At 52.9% G+C, this 21116-nt stretch overlaps 1 protein-coding gene across 1 annotated transcript; it reads left to right on the plus strand.

The window, feature by feature from the left end:
* The first annotated feature begins 10954 nt into the window (after positions 1-10954).
* On the plus strand, positions 10955-20274 carry LOC144752739 (uncharacterized). The gene is made up of 2 exons (XM_078640598.1): positions 10955-11243; positions 19661-20274. The coding sequence occupies exons 1-2, from the start codon at positions 10955-10957 to the stop codon at positions 20272-20274; spliced, it is 903 nt and encodes a 300-aa protein (XP_078496724.1).
* Positions 20275-21116: the final 842 nt, after the last annotated feature.

A 21116-nucleotide genomic window follows, 5' to 3' on the forward strand; every position in this document is an offset into this window, starting at 1 on the left:
TGTGCCGTCCGCTTCGTAATCTTTACCTGCAGAAGAGACTTGAATCATCGAAGATAGATTGAGTTAGCCTGGCAGAATTTCCATGCCTGCTTTAAGTGCGTCACAGCATTCTGCTCTCGCCTGGTCATGCTGTTTTCCCTGGAATGACTGTTTTGCTAAGCAGATCCCTCTGTCATTGTTCCAGCATGCTGCTTCACGGGCTACATTACGGAATGCAGCACTGTCTTAATTATTTGCATTTGGCACGCGACCTTCTAAATCTGCATCCTGTCAGGCAGTTCCATTTTCGGTGCGCCTTGCACCTTTTCCTGGAGTCTCCTGCGTGCATTGAAATGTACTTTATCCGTATTCTCTGAAGTTATCCAAGTTCTGGCAAGCACCATGCAGGAGTCCTGCAACACCGCCGCTGCTGCCGTGAGCAATTCACGGATTTCCGGCTATTTGCGCCTCCACAACACTGTACGCAGAACAAGAACATCTGGGGGCGCCGCCATGCTTTCAATAATCTCCAAATTCTCCACGGACCACCCTCCGGCGTTTTTCACAAAGCTGCTCCTATTTCACACTCCCCAGTCTCACGTGGTACACCCCTCCTACCAGCCTTAGTGGTACTCAACCCATACCAACCCCAGAGATCTTCTTGCCATTCCAGCTTCGCGCGGGTTCTCTGTCCTGCCACTGTCCCAGTGCGTTTCTACCCTGGGAATGCCCCACCGTGCGCCGGTCACAATATCTCACACAGTTCGCACCTTGCTGTCTCGCTGTGGTGCTCTCTCTGCCCTGCAAATCTCTGGCCGTTTTCCCGCTCTATCAACTCCCAGTGGTATTTATGCTATAGCCCCCTCCTGTGGTATTTCTGCCCCCCATAGCTTTGCGGTCCCTCACTCACCCTCAACCCCTCACCCTCACTCACCCTCACCCTCACTCACCCTCAACCCCTCACTCACCCTCAACCCCTCACTCACCCTCAACCCCTCACTCACCCTCACTCACCCTCACCCTCACTCACCCTCAACCCCTCACCCTCACTCACCCTCACTCACCCTCACCCTCACTCACCCTCACCCTCACTCACCCTCAACCCATCACCCTCACTCACCCTCACCCTCACTCACCCTCAACCCCTCACCCTCACTCACCCTCAACCCCTCACCCTCACCCTCACTCACCCTCAACCCCTCACTCACCCTCACTCTCACTCACCCTCAACCCCTCACCCTCACTCACCCTCAGCCTCACTCACCCTCAACCCCTCACTCACCCTCAACCCCTCACCCTCAACATCAACCCCTCACCCTCACTCACCCTCACCCTCACTCACCCTCACTCACCCTCACTCACACTCACCCTCACTCACCCTCACCCTCACCCTTACTCACCCTCACTCACCCTCACCCTCACTCTCACTCACCCTCAACCCCTCACCCTCACTCACCCTCACCCACCCTCACTCACCCTCACTCACCCTCACTCACACTCACCCTCACTCACCCTCACCCTCACCCTTACTCACCCTCACTCACCCTCACCCTCACTCTCACTCACCCTCAACCCCTCACCCTCACTCACCCTCACCCACCCTCACTCACCCTCACTCACCCTCAACCCCTCACCCTCACACAGTGGAATAGGTCTCGGAGCATTTGAGTTAGAGCTTTTAGAAATGTTTATGGTTTTTTTTTTAATTCTTTAGCATTGGCTACAGGAAACAAAAATGCTAAAGATTTACAAAAAAACCCATAAACAATTCTAAAAGCACTAACTCTAATGCTGCGAGACCTATTGCATTTCCAATGCTTGTTTTTCTCCCCTTTCCCAGTACACAGAGAGTGCTCTCTGCTGTCTGCTCTCTGTTGACTGGGAAATGGGAGAAAAAAAACGGCCCACAGCACGGAGACAGAGACAGAAATGAAAGCGCTTCACTGTGCAGGCCATACAGCGATTATCAGCTGTGGCCTCTACTGCACCCCCTGCCCTGCAAAGCAATCACGCTGAGGGTGGCTGGGGAGGGGGTGATTGTTTACAAGAATCGGCCTCCCTGGGAGCCAGGTGTTTCTCAGGCCTTTTGAGCCATTTTCACCATGGCCCCCCTGGGGCCCACGCCGCCTGGGAAACAGTGATAGTTTTAACACCTCGCCCACAGCCCCTCACATTCAGGGCACAGTGGGCGAGGAAGAATGGGTCTGGCTGTGGGGGCCAGGTGATGTTTTGAAAGCGAACAATCTTCACCTTAGCCCCCCCCCCCGTCCCCCGTGCAAGAAGTTTAAAAAAAAAGGGTTATAGTTCTTTCTCGGTGTCATTTTAGAACTGATGCATTTTCAATATTACATTCAAGGAAGTCATGGTTCCAGCTTTTCTATTTTATGCAACTAACAACCATTGACAAAACCTATAGTTCTGGCTTGTTGTAGGTGTAACATTACTTGCTGTATTATATATCTGAACGCAATGACAGAAGCAGCAAAATACCAGTCGGGCGGCACACTATGCTAAGCACAGATTTGTAGCTTAGGTGTTTTAAGCTACGCCCATAATTACATTGAACACCCCCTTTGGAGAGACCCCTCAGTTTTGTCATCCCACTTAAAGCCCTGGAAACAACACCATGTCACAGACACCTCAGGGCCTGGCACTGTGCATCATGCATGACTCATGACTTCCAAGGTTTCAGATTGACTATGTGCAGGGGCATCTTGAACGCCTCCCTTTGCTTTAGGAACTACAGCGAGGGGTGAGTTCCTGATGTCTGCAACGCTGCTTACAAAGGCTCAGCTCACAATTATTGTGAAAAGGTGGGTGAGAGAGTAAGTGAAGGGATGGCTGGATGGATCAGTGAAAGGGTGAATGGATGAATAAAAGGGTGAATGTATGGATGATGAGAGAGAATGGGTGGATGGATGAGTGAAATGATGGATGGATTGATTAATTGATAAGTGAAAGTGTGAATGGATGAACAGATGTGTGAAAGGGTGGCCGTAAGGATGGATGAGTGAGTGAAAGTGAGGGTACATGGGCAAAAGATTGGATAGATGAGTGAAGGAGTGAAAGGATGGATGGATGGATGATTGAAAGGATGGATGAGTGATAGGGTCAATGGATGGATGCATGAGTGGATGAGTAGATGGATAGTTGGGTGGAAGGAAGGATGGATGGCTAAGTGAAAGGGTCGATGGAGAGAGAAAGGGAGAATGGATGGCTGAAAGGGTGAATAGGTGGAAGGATGAGTGACTGAGTGGATGGATAAGAAAGTGAAAGGATGGCTGGATAGGTGAGAGGGCAAATGGCTAGATGGATGAGTGAAGAGATGAATTGGGTGAAAGGGTGGATGGAGAGAAAAAGTGAGGATGGATGTGTGGATGACTGAAAGGGTGAATGTGTCTAAGGGTGAGTGACTGGGTGGATGGATGAGTAAGTGAAAGGGTGGCTGGATGGGTGAAAGGGTAAATGGATGGATGAGTGAATGGATGGATGGGTGGAAGAGTGGATGAATGGGTGGATAATGGGTGGATGAGTAAAAGGGTGGATGGAGGGATGGATGAGTGAAATGATGGATGGAAGAATACATGATGGATAGGTTTGCAAATGGTTGAATATGTTTGGATCTGGATTAGCGGCATCTTATGTTTGCCACTTTACATCTCACAATGACTATCCAAGCAGATCTTCCCGACCATTTCTCTCACCAAACATGCCTGCTCAGAACCATGAATTGTAAACAAAATATCAGACTGGACAACCCAGTGCTGTAACCATATATATAGATTATTATCATATGAAATATCACAAAAAGACCTGCACAGTTGATCAAAGCTGCGTGCATACCGAAAAACCGTGAAGTACACGATTGGTTCAACCTGATATAAACTTATTTTGACTAGTGCTTAAATGGTTGTCTATTTACTTACTTACATAATAATGCGCAACCTCCTCTGATGGGTCTGTAAAACGTACCTTTTGTCCAGAAGGTTTGTTCTGAATTTTAACCCTTTGTCCTGAATTTTTACACTCCCCATCCTGAATTTGCACCCATGCCATTTGGTCACCCTAGTCCTGACACTCCCATACAGAACTACAGAGTGTTCACCCTGCCTTTTCTATTTGGTTACTCTTGTAACCAGATGCACCACACTGCCAAGCTCTAACTCAAGAGGGGCCATCTAATCCCCTTGGCATCCCACTCTCCACAGGGCTGACCAAAGTAGGCTGAGTAAAGCTAGTAGCTAAGTACTCAAAGCTACATCGAGTGTGCCTCAATTGTCATCCCACCGAATCCAGAAAATACTGCACTAGACTCAGTTCAGTAGGTCTTCCTCAAAGGTTTACTTGACTTGCCACATCCAGCACCCAGAAATGCAATGTGTTGCTAGCCGATCCCTTCCTCTGAAGCAAGAAGGAACCGGTAGGAACCATTTTGTTTACCATTTCTTTGCACAATTTACTGATTCATTTGTGTGCCAGTTAATAATGTAACTTTATTTTAAAGGCCTCATCCAAAATGCAGACAAGGGGCATATTTCTCTATATGCGAAACATATTAATTAGTAAGTTTTGGTTCGTTTTTGTTTGTAGTGTGTAGGTCTGACTGCACTCTATTTTAGGTCCTAGGCCAGAATATGGCAACATGTTTGTGTGTTGATTTCAGGACATGTCTAAGACTTTATGTAATGTGATTTCTCAAAAGAGAGCTGTTTAGCCTCATTCTATGCTAGGCCTTGTTCGAGGCCTAAGCAAAATTTGCAAACTTGGCACTTCTTTCTCTGTGCAGAAGAATTAACTTTTCTAGCATGTTCAGGTTAGAATTCCTTTTTGCAGATTTTATATCATTTTCATGGTTAATTGAGTAATCCTCAGTCTCCTCATGGCCCAGACTTGAAGGCAGCAACAGATGTGAATAAAACTGTGTTTTTTGTATATAGACATCACTTGCTGGCTGTGAAATAAATTTATGACTAGATTGTACAGATCCATTTTCAGCATTCTTTACACCCCAGACTGCCTTTTCCTCATTTGTGAATTCTTACTTTTGTTATTACATGTTCTGTTCCCAGAGATTCCAGTCTTACCCTTTCTCCTTGACTTTGTACTAGATTTCTGATTTATGTGATGATTAGCTGGTTGGGAAAGAGTATCTAACGACCTTGTGCAGGGCGTTAAGACTGCATGTAAGTATTCAGTTATCAGACCTGCAGTGCTCCTAGTCTTTACCAATGTTACTTGCTCTGTAAGCTTTAAAAGGCTTAATTTACTAAATATTTCTCTACGAATTAGACCTCGAAGAGTAACCAAATAGTGTTTCATGAAAGGGCACGCCCCTTGAATGTGGGCCACGCCCCTTAACTGTAGACCACGCCCCTTAAATGTATGCCACGCCCCTTGAACGTGGGCCACTTTTTTCGTCAGTGCCCGGGCCAAATTGTGATCCCAATCCGACCCTGAAAATAGCCATGCACCCCTTGGGGAAACATTATGACACCCGCAAACATCCAGGAAATGCAAATCCTTATTCGCTACGTGACATAGGTGTGTAAGGTGCTATACAAGTCATTGCTGAAAACATACACTAAGGGCGCTTTCTGTGAACTGCCAGGACCCCAGGATTGTACAGGCAAGTTGTGGTGTAGGACCACTGTACTTTCACCGAACGTGGCCAGGAGAACAGTTAGGTCGGTTCACCCATGTGCTCTCTCTTTGACCTCTCCCGCCCCTGCAAGTGAATTAGCACTACTGTGTGGCTTCAGGTTTTCCCGACCCTACACAGCGGGGTAGAGCATGGCATATGGAGCTCAAGGCGACGGGGAGGGGGCGAACAACATGATACTCCTACAGGGGTCAGAGGGTCCCCAACCTAGGTGGGAGAGGGGCAAATTCCGCCCCAATCAATGAATATCTCTGTGAGGCTTTTGTTAACAGAGTACGGCAGATTGTGTGCCTTTTTTGCGAGTGTTCATGTTAATTGCAGCTCTCGACATGCTTACACTCGGGGCTGAATTTAGCATGAAAACGTTCAAAAAGGCACTCAAACTGCAGCGCTCTGTTAAGAAAAGGCAAGCAGCAAGGCCAACAGCACCACGTGTGCTTTCACAATCACTAATGTATGTTACATATTGTGAAAGCACACATTGTGCTTTTAGACTTGCTGCATGACTTTTCTAAAGACAGCGCAGAGGGGGGCAGATTGTCTGCTTTCCTTCAAGTATTCATATTAATCGCAGCGCTCATCATGCTTCAACACAGCGCTGCGATTAACATGAATACTTGTCTCTCCTGGTTTGTGCGCGCTTCAAAGAGGACACTGCGCGCCCAGATTCAACTAGGTGGGGGCGCGCGCATGCGCGCAGGTTAAAGGGAACAGTGACTGTATGTATTACTTTCCTTTTGGTGTCTAAAAATATATAATAATCAGCTTATTTATAATCGATTGATGGAGTCTCCAATCGCTGAAGTCCCGGAGGAACCTGGAGTTCCAATCCACCAACTGATTCAACTTGCCGGGCAGATATTCCACTTTACACATATCTTCTGATCCAGGCAGAAATGCCAAAATACCTCACAATGATCGCCAAGAGACGGGATTTTGTCCCTCCCAGGCGATTGATATAACGGACTGCTGACACATTGTCCATCCTGAGAAGGATGCAACAATTGCTTTTCAGAGGGGAAATCAACTGAATGGCAAAGGAGCCTGCCAGCAGCTCTAGACAATTGATGTGTAATTTCAGTTCATCCGCGGATGGTCCAACGGTGGCAAAATCTCCACATCTTGCACCCCAACCCCATTGGCAGGCGTCTGACTCTATGACGAGGTCCGGAGAAGCGCCAAAAATGGGCTTCCCATTCCAAGACTCCATGTGATATAGCCACCATTGGAGCTCCTCCCGAGCTTCAGGCGACAGGGGAATAAGGTGATCGGAAGAGTAACATTTCTGAAGATAGTACATTTTTAGTCGTTGTAAGGCCTGATAATGAAGGTGACCTGGAAAAATGGCCTGAATTGAGGAGGCCAGTAAGCCCACAATCCTCGCCAAAACCATCAACGAGATGAGTTGCTTCGACAGGGTTGCACGGATCTCTATTTTTATAGATTTGATCTTGGCCCTGTGTAAGAGAAGCTGTGCACTGACTGAGTTGATCTGAAACCCAAGAAACTCCATCTGTAACTCGGGATGGTCATGAATTTCTTGAGGTCTATTACAAAGCCTAAGTTCTGCAGGAGAGAGGTCGTCCACCTCAAGTGTGAGAGAGGGAGGCTCTGATCATGTGCCATAATCAACATGTCTTCGAGATAGATGATTAAACGAACCCCCATCTCCCGCAGCGGTGTGACCACTGGCCTCAGCAGTTTGGTGAAAACCCAAGGGGCGGACGACAGCCCGAAAGTAAGGGATAGATACCTGTACCATTGCCCTTTCCAGGAGAATTGGGGAAACTTCTGATGGGAATGGCAAATGGGGACCGTGAGGTAGGCATCTTTTAGGTCTAGCTGTACCATCCAATCATTTTCTAAGAGAAGATCTCGCAACAGATGGATGCCCTCCATCTTGAAGTGTCTGTACACCACAAAAGGAGGGAACTTTCTGAGGTTTATCACCAATCTCTGAACTCCTCCCTTCTTTTGCACCAGGAAAACGTTGCTGCAAAATTCTCCGGGAACGAAGGATCATACGGCAATTGCTCACTTGGCCAAAAGCTCTTGCAGCTCGGAGTCTATAAAAACTTGTTCTTGTAGGGAAAAAAAGGAGGGGTCGAGGGGGAACTGCTTGGTCTGGGAAGTCTAATAGTTTTATCTAGTAACCTTGAACAGTGTTAATGACCCAGGTATCTGTGGTCAATTGTGTCCAGTAAATCACAAAATGTACCAATCTGCCCCCCAGGGGAAGCGAGGGAAAAGGAAGTGAGCATACCTGAAGATTGGGTGTCGGAATTGTTGTAGCCCCTATTGACGCCTCTGTTGAAGCGGCCGCAAAACCCTCGGGACCTGGAAGGGTAGAAGCCTGCTTGTTCTGGCTCTTGGGTATACCCTTTGTCCCTGGGTGCGAAACCTCGCTGGGGACTTGGATTGGAATACGGGCCGGTCGAGTGCCCCCTGCCGTCGGGCCCTGCCAGAGACCGGATGGAAGACTCTTTTCAGTGATGATTGGGACTTGTCCAAGGATGCAAAGGTACTGCCGAACTTGGCAATATCCTTGACAAACTTCTCTCCAAAAAGCTGTTCTTCCGCTAAAGGACCTGGTTCGGCAGCCGCCAACTCCACCAGTTGCGGATCAATACGTAAAAGGACAGATTTATGCCGTTCAGAGGAGAGGGCACAGTTAGCATTCCCCAGGAGACAAATCGCCCTTTGGGTCCAGCCCGGCCAGGACTTCCGGGTGAATAGCCACCTCAGTCTCTTGAGCATGCAGAGCTAATTCGAAGATTTTTGCAAGGGGCCCAGTGACGTCAAGTAGTTTATCTTGACACACTCTGAGGGCGCGTTCAGTGCCGTTCTTAGGGTCTTTCATGTATTTTTTCAGGAAAGTCGTCATGGAAGAGTCTATGTCAGGGGTAACAGTCACTTTGTGTGCCAAGTCGGTACGGGGGAATTCAGATTTTAGACGGGCCCTAATGTCTTTGTCAAAACTTTTACACAAGTGAACTTGTATATATTCAGCCACTGCCAGGGCAGGAGCCCAATCAGAGGAACACGAATGAACAATGTCAGAGGGATCAAATGATAAAGGGGAAGATTGGGCGGGAGGAGAGGTGTGTTTGCACCTCCTGGTGCGTTTCTGGGGCCTTGGTTCTTGGGAGGAGTCAGTGTCCGTATCTGTGGCTATAGTATGGGGAATAGAAAAAGTATGAGAGGGAGAGCTGGGCCGTCTTGTCCCCTAGGGCATGATCTTTTGAAGTGCGCAATTTAGAATATACTTTGGCATGAGGCCAGGGAAGTCCGGGTGGCTCGGGTTCGGGGAGGCAGGTCGGGGTCTGACCGTCAGAAGGGCCAGGAGTATTTCCAACAAGCTGCTCTAAACGCTGGGAGATAGGCAACAAAGCAGAGGAGAGTACCTTATCTAGTTTTGTATCAAGTTTCTTTTCAATGATAACGTCCATAGGATCTTCATAGTAATAAACATCATCGTCATTCCCATCAAACGCAGCTACCTCTTCTTCATAAACTTCGCAGTCCGACATTATTCAAAATATAAGTGCACAATATATATGAATTAAAACTTTCTCAAGAGAGAAGCTCAATTTTACGACCCTGTACTCTCCAGAGCATGGGCGTCGGTCGGGAGTAAACCGGGGCAGTGGGAGCCACAAGGTACCAAAAACATATCTTGAATAACCCTTGCTGATAGTACTAATGAAGGGTATAGACCCTAGTCGCCTATTCAGCACAGGGTCTGCCAAAAATTAACTTCCCCCACTCACTGGGCTCTCAGGGGTTAATTGGCACACAGCGCGCTATGCCGGGCCCCGGGGGAAGCACAGTCGCAGACTAGTCTTCCCCCGGGGTCTTTCGCGCAGGATAGGACAGGCAGGGGAAGGGGAGGAGTTAGGGGGTGGATATAGGCGCAGGGAAGGAAGGGAACTTCCTCTTCCTGCGCCTGGCACCATCGGGAGGGGAAAAAAGAAAGGGAGACTAGTGTAGGCCTGAGTGAATGTAGTTAGCGGAGTTAGTGGAGTTTTGGCCGGTGTACCATCGTCGGGGGCTGTTTCCACGGCAGCCGGGGTTGTTTCGCTGCACGCCGGAGGCGTGAGTTGTTCCGATGTCGGAGGTTACGTCCGAGGAGGTCCGGGCGGCCTTGCTGCTGCTGGCGCGGGCCGGTCGCGAGGACCTGCTGCAGCCAGGTGTGTTGGGCCAAGCGTGGGTGGGGGCCACTAGGGGTACGCGCGCGGCCTCGGCCGGGGTCAAGGCCGCAGTGGTGGCTTGTCAGGAGGACGAGCCGGAGGCAGACGGCCAGGCGGGCGAGCGGAGGGGGGGCGGAGCACCCAGGGACCAGGGGAGGGGTGGGAAACGTAAGAGCCTGCCCCCGCGGGCCTACCCTCCTCTCGAGTTCTTCCCTGGGGCCTCCGGGGCTGCGGTGAGTGGCGCGGCCCCCTCGCCCCAGCTGCCGGGGCCTGCACACGCGCCAGCCGGCGCGGGGGTGGGGGTGGGGCAGGGGGACAGCTTTCCGCGGCCCACTCTGCCGGCTGTGGGTCCTGTGGGGGGGTTTGATGCCACGGAGGTAGTGGGGCAGGCCGATGCCCGTGCCATGGGGAGGGGCTGGCTGGGGCGACTGTGCCTGGGGAGGAGGAGCACGGGGATGAGGCCCCCATTGACCTTTCCACCAGCTCTAGGGCTGGCACCCCTGCCCCGGCGAGGCAGGAGGCGGCTGGGGAGTCTGCGGACCGGGGTGAGTCGGCTGTCCTGGTTCCCATGCACGGGTGGCCCCCTGGGTTTGGCCGAGGCGGTTTCTTCCCCCCGGGGGCTGAGTTTATGGGCTACTGCCCGCCCCCACGGGCCTGGGGCGGTCTCTCCTGGGAGGACAGGGCCAGGGAGGAGAGGATCCTCGAACAGATCAGGGAGGCCAGGTGGGCGGAGCAGACCAGGGCCAGGGTAGGCGCGGTGTGGGGCCATGAGGTTGAGGGCCCCCTCACCCCGACCTCTGAGGAGGTACGGGAGGCGGAGCGGGAGGACGAGCAGAGGCGAGTCAGGGCCAAGATGGCCGTGGAGGGCCCCCCCACCCCCCAGAGAGTGTTGGCAGGTGTAGGGACGGCCAGGACGGCTCTGAGGCCCGATGGTGCAGGGGCCCGCTCAGGTTGGAGCGACCTGAGGGGCGGGTGGGGATCCAAGCCGGCGGCTGTCGGCAGAGCCCGGGGGTGCCAGGCGGGGCGCAAGACGGCTCCAAAACGCAGGACTGAAGCAGCAGGGCAGTCTGCGGCAGCTGTCCCTCCGCCGAGGGCTCGGGCTCCTGCGGCACGTGTGGTGACTGGAATGCGTGGCCGTGGGGGTGTGCAGAAAGGTGTGAAGAGAGCGGTGAAAGAGGTGGAGAGTGTGCGGCTGAATCCAGAACCGGTGCTTGACCTGGATTACGGTGATGAGAGTGACGAGTTGGAAGAGGGGGAGGTGCGGGATGACGCAGCGGGCTTTGGGGGCGCTGCGGACAACGGCGACATTGATGTTTTGCAGGCCCCGGCGGTGACACAGACCAAAGCTGGGACGGCGGCGGTCCAGGTGGCGGCGCCCAGAGGACGGCCCAGGGAGCGGACCTCGGCACTCACAGGTGAGGATTCCTGGTGGGCAGCCTGGGAGGACGGTACCCGGGGAGGGAGGGGCTTAAGAGGACTTGCAGGTCGGTGGGTGTGGGAGACGGGTCAGTCCGGGAGCCGGAGAAGCCATCGGGCAGTCCACTTGAGGATGGTGAGAAGGTGGACGGTAAGTCGGTGACTATGGGGGTGCAGACGGACAAAGGGGATGGTAAGGAGGAGAAAGGGGTGAAGGTCCCGAAGAAACTGCCGTACAATGGGTTGGCGATGCCATTGGGCTTGCATCTCTCTGAGAAGGTCAGGGCTCGGATTTGGAGGCACAAATTCGTGGATGTGTTTAAGCTCCTGCATAGGGAGGTGCAGGCTAAGGAGGGTTCGAAAGAGGAGGAGTGGGAGCTGACTAGGCGCCCCAGGGTGCCAGTGACAATGGAGAACTGGACATCAGCGTTCTTGATTTATGCCAGTATCTACTGTGAAAAGTATCTGGACAGGGAAATTGCGTTGTTCAAGTACATGGACATCATTCGCAAGGCTCAGATGCAGTTTGGGGGCTTCGCGTGGCTGAGTTATGACAAGGAGTTTAGGGCCAGGGTCAGTGAGAATCCAGAGAAGAGCTGGGAGGAGGTGGATCAGGAGCTCTGGGTGCAGTGGATGGCGTCCACGCACTCCACTGCATCCACACACACAGCTAGCGGATTGCCGGTCGTGTATCGGTCCTTTCTGCCGCGTCCCGCCAAAAGCGGGGCGGGTGGAGCCGCAGTGCCCAGCACCATCGTATCGGGTCAACAGAATAAGCCGGGGGGATATTCCACAGGGGCCTGTTGGAGCTACAATAAGGGGTACTGTTCCCGGTACCCCTGTAAGTTCAAACATGAGTGCTCGAAGTGCGGAGGGAAACATGCACTCACCCAGTGCCTCACACTTGCCACGCCGTCCGAGCAGTGGAGGAATGCCCGAGGGCGAGGCCACCATAGTCAGAAGGGCGCCTACACCGGTTAGGGTGGAGGCGATGGCCCCGTGGCTCTTGTGCTACCCGGATCAGGAGGCGGCGGCGCGGCTTTTCTGGGGTTTCACAGAGGGTTTTAGAGTGGGTTATCAGGGCCCCAGGGTGCGCCGATGGGCCGACAACTTGCGATCTGCTAAGGAATTGTCTGGTGTGGTGGCCGCTAAGTTGAGGAAGGAGGTTGAGGAAGGAAGGGTGGCGGGCCCGTTTACTGACTGGCCTTTGGCCGATTTGATCATCTCTCCGTTGGGCGTGGTACCGAAGAAGGAGGAAGGGGAGTTTAGGATGATACACCATCTGTCGTGGCCGGAGGGCCAGTCAGTGAACGATTTCATTGTGGAGGAAGATTCTAGGGTGCTCTATGCGTCGGTGGATGATGCGATCCGTCTGGTGAGGGTGTGTAGGAAGGGGGCTGAATTGGCAAAATGTGACATCAAGTCAGCTTTCCGACTACTGCCCATTCATCAGGCGGATTTCTCGCTCTTGGGAATGCAGTTTGGGGGGGGCCATCACGTGGACAAGGTTTTGCCCATGGGGTGCGCCATCTCCTGCGCTCTGTTTGAGCTATTCAGCACCTTCCTGCAGTGGGTCATGGTGCGAGTCAGTGGGTGCCGCGAGGTCACTCATTACTTGGATGATTTCCTCTTCCTGGGAGGGCGGTTTCTGGTGATTGCGGCAGGGCCCTGTCGCGGTTCCAGGAACTAGCCCTTCATTTTGGGGTGCCTCTGGCACCGGAGAAGACGGCTGGTCCCAGCTGTTGCTTGACATTCCTGGGGATCGAGCTGGACTGCCAAAGTGGTGGAAATACTGGCTTGTTTGGAATGGGCGATTGAGGAAAAGCGGATCCCTTTGAGAGCGGTTCAGCAACTCCTTGGTTTCCTTAACTTTGCATGTAGAGTGGTGAGAGCAGGGCGGACGTTCTGTAGGCGGCTCGGCATGGCCATGTCGGGGGCGGTACTCCCACATCACAGAGTTAGGGTTTCCATGGGGGTGCGTGCTGATTTGAGGACCTGGATTGCATTCCTGAAGGAGTTCAATGGTGTGCCCCTGGAATTTGATGAGGAAAGGGCGGTCTGGCAATGCCAAATTTTCTCTGATGCAGCTGGGTCAGCGGGGTTTGGTGTTTTCTGGGACGGGAGGTGGTGCCCGGAGAGCTGGCCGGCTCACTGGCTCAAGCAGGGGAGGAGCATTGCTTTCTTGGAATTTTTTCCTCTGTTGGTGGCCCTGGAGGTGTGGGGGGGGGGGGGAATTTCAGAACAGGTCGGTGCTTTTCCATGTGGACAACATGACGGTGGTGGAGCTGGTGAATCGTCAGAGGGCGAGGGACCTGAGAGTGCTGCGGCTGTTGCGGAGGTTCATGTTGGCTTGTCTGCGGCTGAATGTGATGTTTCGCGCGAAGCATGTCCCTGGGGCGAATAATGACACTGCGGATGCTTTGTCTCGTTCGCAGTGGCAGCGGTTCCGGCACCTGGCCCCGGGAGCGGATACATGCAAGACCGAGCTGCCGGCCGGCATCTGGGCCTTGGGGGAGTGAGGATGATTGGCCTGGTGGAAGGGGCGGTTGCAGAGACGACGAGGAGAGAAAAGACAGCAATATAAACAACGTTGCAGTACATGGTGTGAGAGCGGGAAGGTCAACCAATGAGCGTATGTGCTATCAAGAAAGAGTCTCGCATGGGGGGGGGCAGAAGGAACAAAATGTATCCAATATACAGTAGTAAGTGGAGGAACCCTCGGGTTACGGGGACGTAGGTGCAACATCTGGGTCAGGGAGAGGGGGGGAACATATATCGCCACGGTAAGCGTTCCACTGAGTCCATATCTTCCCCCATTTTCGGGGGGTACCCCGAGAAATATATACAGTTTTTTCCCTGAACATGCACCAGTCCATGTTTTGTTTCCATTCCCGAATCCCGGGTGGTCCCTGAGCGCCCCACAGTTGCGCAATGTCTCTTTTAGCGATCATATTGCCCAAGGTCACCCATCGAAGCTGCGAAACGGAGTAGTCGTTCGGTTCCCATACATTCAGCAAGCATCTCCTAGCCTCCGGCATCGATCGCACCCCGTAACCTCACTCATCACCTCGTGCACACGGGTCCAGAATCGCACTACCTCAGGGCACTCCCAAATGATATGGAAAAAGGTGCCCAGGAGACCGCATCCACGCCGACACAAACCATCCACAGAAAAGCCCATGTGCACCAAACGGGGACCAGTCACATACACTCTATGTAGGATTTTAAGTTGCACAAATCTAAGGCGCGCCTGGATGGCCACCTCTTATGGGGAGGAGATCGCCGCCTGCCAGTCCTCATCGTCCAGCTCCAGCCCGTCACCAATCCAGACCTCTCTAAGGCGAAGCAGGAGATCAGACCTGGAGTTGATCAACTTTTTATAAATAAGCGAAATCGTACTATCCGGAACATGTCCGTCCAGTACCCTGTCCTCAAGCGGGGACGACTCCGGAATCTCTACACCCGAAGGGAAGACCGAGAGCACCGCGTGGCGGACCTGCGCATAGCGAAAAAATTCGCGATCGCTCAGAGCGTACTCAGTTTTCAATTCCTCAAACGTCTTCATTCTCCCCTTAGTCCAAACATCATCAATCCTGCTGATACCTATCAAGTCCCACCTATCAAACCCCTTCGACTGCCAGAGAGAGCCAAGTCTATCGGATGCATACAGTGGGGTGGCACGAGTTAATTTATCAGTCCACCCAAGCGCCATGGAAGCATGTCTCCACACCTGGACAGCCGTCCTAGTGGGGCCCGTTACGTTTCGAGGGGTGAGTCTCGAGTAGAGGGCTCTATTATAGTCACCCCCAGGCAACAACCATTTGTTCATCTCGAAGGCCGGATTCGGCCAAGGGCCATACATGCAATGATTTATTGCCCCCCATTGAGACGCCCAATAATAGCGACGGATATCAGGCAAAGCAATTCCACCGTCGTACCACGGGAGCGACAGTTTAGCGATGGCGATCCGGGGCCTACCCCCCCACACCAGTTGTCTCTGTAAACTCTCAACCTCACGGAAATATTTAGCCGGGACAACGTCAAGTGTGTTTTGCAATGCGTAGAGGAAGCGGGGCAGTGACATCATCTTAAACAATGCCGCTCTACCCAGGGGAGAGAGAGGGAGTTTCCCCCAAGCAACAACATCTGCCCGAAGGCGCTGAAGAGGGGGCAGCAAGTTCCGGTCAAACCGCAGTTCAGGTTTCAGAGTGATAAAAATGCCTAGGTATTTAAATCCATCTCTCACAATCGCAATAGGACAACCACTTGGCAGAAGAGGGGCGTCTCCCGACAGGACGTATACACAGGACTTCGACCAATTGATGACAAGACCCGAGTTTTTGCGAAAGGACGTTAAGACATCGAACAATACAATGAGGGATTTACGGGGAGATGTGAGATACAGCAGAATATCATCAGCATAGAGAGATACACGGTCCTCAAACTCCGAATTCCATCTAATGCCCTTCAGGGACGGTTCCCACCTCAACCAGGCCGCCAGCGGTTCCAAGGCGAGAGCAAACAACAAGGGGGACAGGGGACAGCCCTGTTGCGTGCCCCTGCCCAGAGCAAAGGGTGCAGAGACCCGACCATTGACCACCACCTGAGCCATGGGACCGGCATAAAGCAATTTGACCCACCGAACAAACTCAGGACCGAAACCAAACTTGGCAAGAACCGCCCACAAATACGGCCATTCTATTGTATCAAACGCCATCGTAGCGTCCAAGGACGCCAAGATGGCAGGCTCACGCAGCGTCTCGGCTCGTGCCAAGACGCCATGCAACCGTCGGAGGTTAAGCGCCGTGTTGCGATGCGGTATAAAGCCGGATTGAGCTGGGTGAACCAGGTCCCCAATGACAGTCGCCAAACGTGTCGCCAGCAGCTTGGCCAAAATTTTAGGCTCCGCATTAATCAACGAAATGGGTCTAAAAAAGGCACAGCGATCCCGAGGTTTACCATCTTTGTGGATGACGACTATAGTGGCCAGTCTCTGGTCTGGTGGGAGAGAGCCCACCTCCAAAGACTCGAGAAACATAGAGCGCAGATGCGGAGCTAGCGTGTCCGGGCGTAGTTTATATAGCTCAATGGGGAGCCCATTAGGGCCCGAAGCCTTGCCGGATCGGACCGAACGGACAGCAGCGGCAATCTCGTCCACAGTAGGCGGCGCATCCAGAGCATCCCTATCAATGTCAGGCAATCGGGGAAGTGCAATATCCCGCAATAGCAGGTGGGAGTCCTGCTCAGATCGATCAGACACCTGGGAATACACCTCGCGGAAGTAATCGGCAAAACATGTAACAATATCAGCAGGGTCAGTACAACACTCTCCATTCTCCGCAACAATCACAGGGACGACACGACTTGCATTCTCCCTCTTATCCAGCCAAGCAAGTAATTTCCCAGCCTTATCACCCACATCATACAGGCGGCCCTGCTGTTCCCTTCCCATTTCCTTAGCGGCTTCCGTGACCAGAGCCCTGTATTCATGTTGTTTCAACTCCAATAGATGTAACCCCTCAGCGGTGACCCCAGATTCCAAGCACCCCTCCAGGGCTGTGACCTCCCCCTCCAGGCGAACCATCTCAGCACGGTTGGCCAACTTCACGCTACCAATCAACGAGAGGGCCTGGCCACGAATGACAGTCTTGTAAGCTTCCCAAAGTAAACTTGGGGAGGAAACAGAGCCCACATTTTCCGCAAAATAACAATCGTGCGTTTTAACCAGCTCAGCCCTGACCCTGGGGTCCTTCAAATACCAGGGGTTAATCGGAGCCACTCGGCCCGCCGAACCCCGCCGTGCATCAACCACCAGCCAAAGCGGAGAATGGTCCGAAATACCCCTTGCCAGATGTTTAACTTCCCGTATGAGGGATGCATGGGCCGAGGGCAATAATATATGATCTAACCTCGAGAGACTACCATGAGCACCAGAATGATAGGTATATTGCAACTGCCCCGGGTGAAGCAAGCGCCAGCAATCAGTGAGCCCCAGCGTCTCTAGGAAGTCACTCAACCAAGTCTGGGCCTTCGGCAGTTCCCTGGGAGGGTGACGGTCAAGCATCCCCGAGACCACCGCATTAAAATCACCCCCAACCAAAAGCAGACCCTCGGGGAGACCCAGGATAAGTCCACTCAGATCAGCGAATGTGGTGGCTTGGAGGCCCGGGGGCACGTACACGGAAATCAGAATAAGAACCTTCCCTTCCCAGCGCCCCACAATGGCGGCGTATCGTCCCTTATCATCCAGTATGACATCATCAATGGCCAAGGGGAGGGAGGTCCGAACCAGAATGCCCGCCCCTCTGGAGCCCGAAGTAAAACCCGAGTGCGCCACAAGGCGATAACCACGCCTATTCAGAGTGTAGCACTTGTTGCCGAGCAAATGAGTCTCCTGCAGTAAGACAACATCAGGAGACAAACGTTTCAGCAATTGCAGCACCACCCTCCTCTTGATCCCATCCCCCAACCCGTTCACGTTCCAACACAATATCTGAAGTCCCCTACCCCCCATCCCCGAATTCAGCCCCTCCCCCGCCCCACATCCAAAGCAACTGCAGAAAACAGGAGTTTGCCTTTCCTTCACCTTGCAAATAACAATAAAATTCAAACAAATAACCCAGTCCCCCCAACAATGCCAAAACAACTATACCCCCCACCCCGCACCCCTGCTGAAGACCAAAAAGCCCCATAAACTTGCAGTGTGCCTGTCGCCCAACCTCCCAACTAATCTACGAAAAGAAAACCCAGGAGGAGAAAGGACCCGCTCACCCCCCACCCACCCCCAAAAGGACTATTACTTGCAAACATTAATGACACAGCAGAGCACAGTTCAAAGCCAACGTGAAGGGTACGGGGTCAAGGTACGGGGTCAAAGTCGACATCTATTCCTGCTCCGTCGGGCCACCTTCCGCCCGATCCGATCTGCCAGAGTCCTCAAATGGTTCTTGATCCGCAGGCAGCGAGTCAAGCCAGTCACTCACGACCCCAGGATGGTCGAAGAAAAAAGTACGATCCCTATGAACCACCCGCAAACGGGCCGGGAAGAGCATGGCATACTTCATAGACCTTTCCCGGAGTCTCTTCTTGACCCCTTGAAACCCCAGCCTCTGTTTCTGGACCTGTTGTGTAAAGTCCGGATAAAAGCTGACAGTAGAGTTCTCAAAGGCAACGGGACCAGACTGCCTCGAAGCCTGCAGGATAGCGTCTCTGTCCCGGAAATGAAAGATCCTCGCAATGATGGGTCGTGGGTTAGCACCCGATTTAGGCGTGCCGCCGGGGATCCTATGTGCACGCTCGACAGCGAAAAACTTGCTGAGGCCCTTGGGCACCAAGTGATTCAGCACCAGGTCTTCCACCAATAAGTCCGTCGAGGCAGCAGTCGATGATTCCGGGACCCCAATCAGGCGGATGTTATTGCGCCTGGCACGGCTTTCATAGTCCTCTAGGCGCCCAGAGAAATAGTCATTAGCTTTCCGCAGATTCCCGACTTCAGCCTGTAAGTCAGAGACGTCAGTGACCAGACTAGTGGTCTTGAGATCCAGGGATTTGACCTTTTCGTTTGTCTTCGCCAAATCCGCCCTGATCAAATTGACATCAATCGACACAGTATCCAGTTTGAGAGTCAAGGCCTCATATTGTTGCCCCAATGAAGCCTTCATACCGGTAATGGCGCCCATGAGATCCCGCAACGAGGGCTCCTCCGCAATCGATGAGTCCTCCGGTATTGTCGTCGAGGGTTTAGACGCTGCGCCCGGCGATCCTTTAGTAAGGGTGTACCGGTCCATAATGTTCGTCTGCAATGCACTCCCTCGAACGCCCGGTTTAGACTTGCGCCTCTCACTCTATGGCTTGGTGGCCATCTTAAATCCTGGACCCGTACGGGTCGCCTGTTGTCGGGTGAAAATGATGACTGCGGTGGCAAATGCAGGACCAAAAAGGGCGAAGGTGGTGCCAGTCTCAGAACTGAAAGCCACGACAGATCGGCATCAGAAACGGATAGACCAAAAATATAGGCACGTCCGGCCGTCTACGTAGCTAGCAAAGTCAGGTTGATCTCCGGACAGGAATCGAAACCAAAAGCGGTCGCCAGCCCATGCCAGTCCGGTAGTCCGTTGTTGTTCACTTACTGGACGGCAGGCCAGACAAGATAGCTCGGGGCGTCACCTAGGAGCAGGCCAGAAAACTGCGGCGATCTGTAGCTCTGGACCCCGAAGTCCCAAAAAGTTTTTTGAAACAGATAAATGATCAGTAGAACTACGCCAATAAACACCCGTCGTCAGAACCAGGATAAAGTACAGGATAGTCGATGGAGGTGGCGAGGGTCCGGGAGCCCTGTGCTCACGCGACCATCTTGGGTGCGCGCGAAGCTCCTCCTCGGTTGTTGGTTCTTGTTCTAACATCTTTTTCTTCATAGGTTGCGTGGGCGGACCGGGACATAAGACAGTGACATGGATTGTTGGGCACTCCTTCGTGCATTGGGCATCCAAATATGCGGAGCAACAGGTTTACGGCCGTAACCTGGGACTGAAAGAACACTTGCACGAGGTACAATGGTGGGGCAAAGGTGGCATGCGATGGGGGGCACTACTGCCCTGGCTCGCGAAGATGGTCCCGCAGAGGGGATGCCCTGATTTGCTGATAATACATCTGGGAGAGAATGACTTGGTGCAGCTGTCAGGTTTGGCGCTTGTACAGCTCATGCAGAGGGACCTAGAGGTGCTGAAATCTAGGCTTGCGGGGACCTGCATTGCCTGGACAGAGTTGGTCCCCAGGAAAGTGTGGAGAGGGGCGATGAAGCATGGGGCGATCGAAAAGGCACGACGGAAGCTCAACAGGGCAATGAGACTATATTGTGTTGACAAGGACATTAAAGTGATTGCTCATGGGGGGATTCGACTGGAGGAACCTCTGGCTTTTAGGGACGACGGAGTGCACTTGTCGCGGCTGGGCAATGCTTGGTACATGATGGAGATGCGTGATGTTGTGAGCAAATTATGGAACGAGAATATCTGGTGTGTCAGGGAGTGATTGCGGGTGTGCTGGACGGGCAAACTGACCTAGGTAGGGGGGGTGGGGCAGGGAACCGCCCTACAGGGGGTTCCCTGGTTGGCGGTACTTTGAAGGGACAGGGGGGTCAAGAGCGGGCACACCCATCCCTTAGGGGGGAGTTCGAATGGCGGATAGAGGCATGATTGGAAGGACGCAAGGAGCGGGCTGGATGACAAGTGATTGATGGGCAGGAATAAGGCATGGTATGGAGTTTGTAGGGGTTTGTGAGGAGGTGGAACGGGTGAAACGAATGAGGGGGAAGTGTGAGTGGGGGTATCATGTTATTTGCTTGTTGATGTTTATTGTTATGTACAGATCACGCAGCCTGGTCTAATAAAATGGCCTTTTACGCTTACACACTGTGTGGTCTGTTTATTGCGCGATGCCGGGCCCCGGGGGAAGCACAGTCGCAGACTAGTCTTCCCCCGGGGTCTTTTGCGCAGGATAGGACAGGCAGGGGAAGGGGAGGAGTTAGGGGGTGGATATAGGCGCATTGGAGGAAGGGAACTTCCTCTTCCTGAGCCTGGCACCATCGGGAGGGGAAAAAAGAAAGGCCACCCACCCACCCGGCAGTTGGAGGTGGTTTTTTGGGTAGGTCCTTGGTGTTGCCAGGTTAGGCCAGAGCTGCTTTAGGTGGTACTTTGAAGGGACAGGGGGGTCAAGAGCGGGCACACCCATCCCTTGGGGGGGGGAGTTCGAATGGCGGATAGAGGCATGATTGGAAGGATGCAAGGAGCGGGCTGGATGACAAGTGATTGATGGGCAGGAATAAGGCATGGTATGGAGTTTGTAGGGGTTTGTGATGAGGTGGAACGGGTGAA

The sequence above is a fragment of the Lissotriton helveticus genome, chromosome 5_1 (assembly GCF_964261635.1).
Source record: "Lissotriton helveticus chromosome 5_1, aLisHel1.1, whole genome shotgun sequence".
NCBI classification, from domain to species: Eukaryota; Metazoa; Chordata; class Amphibia; order Caudata; family Salamandridae; genus Lissotriton; species Lissotriton helveticus.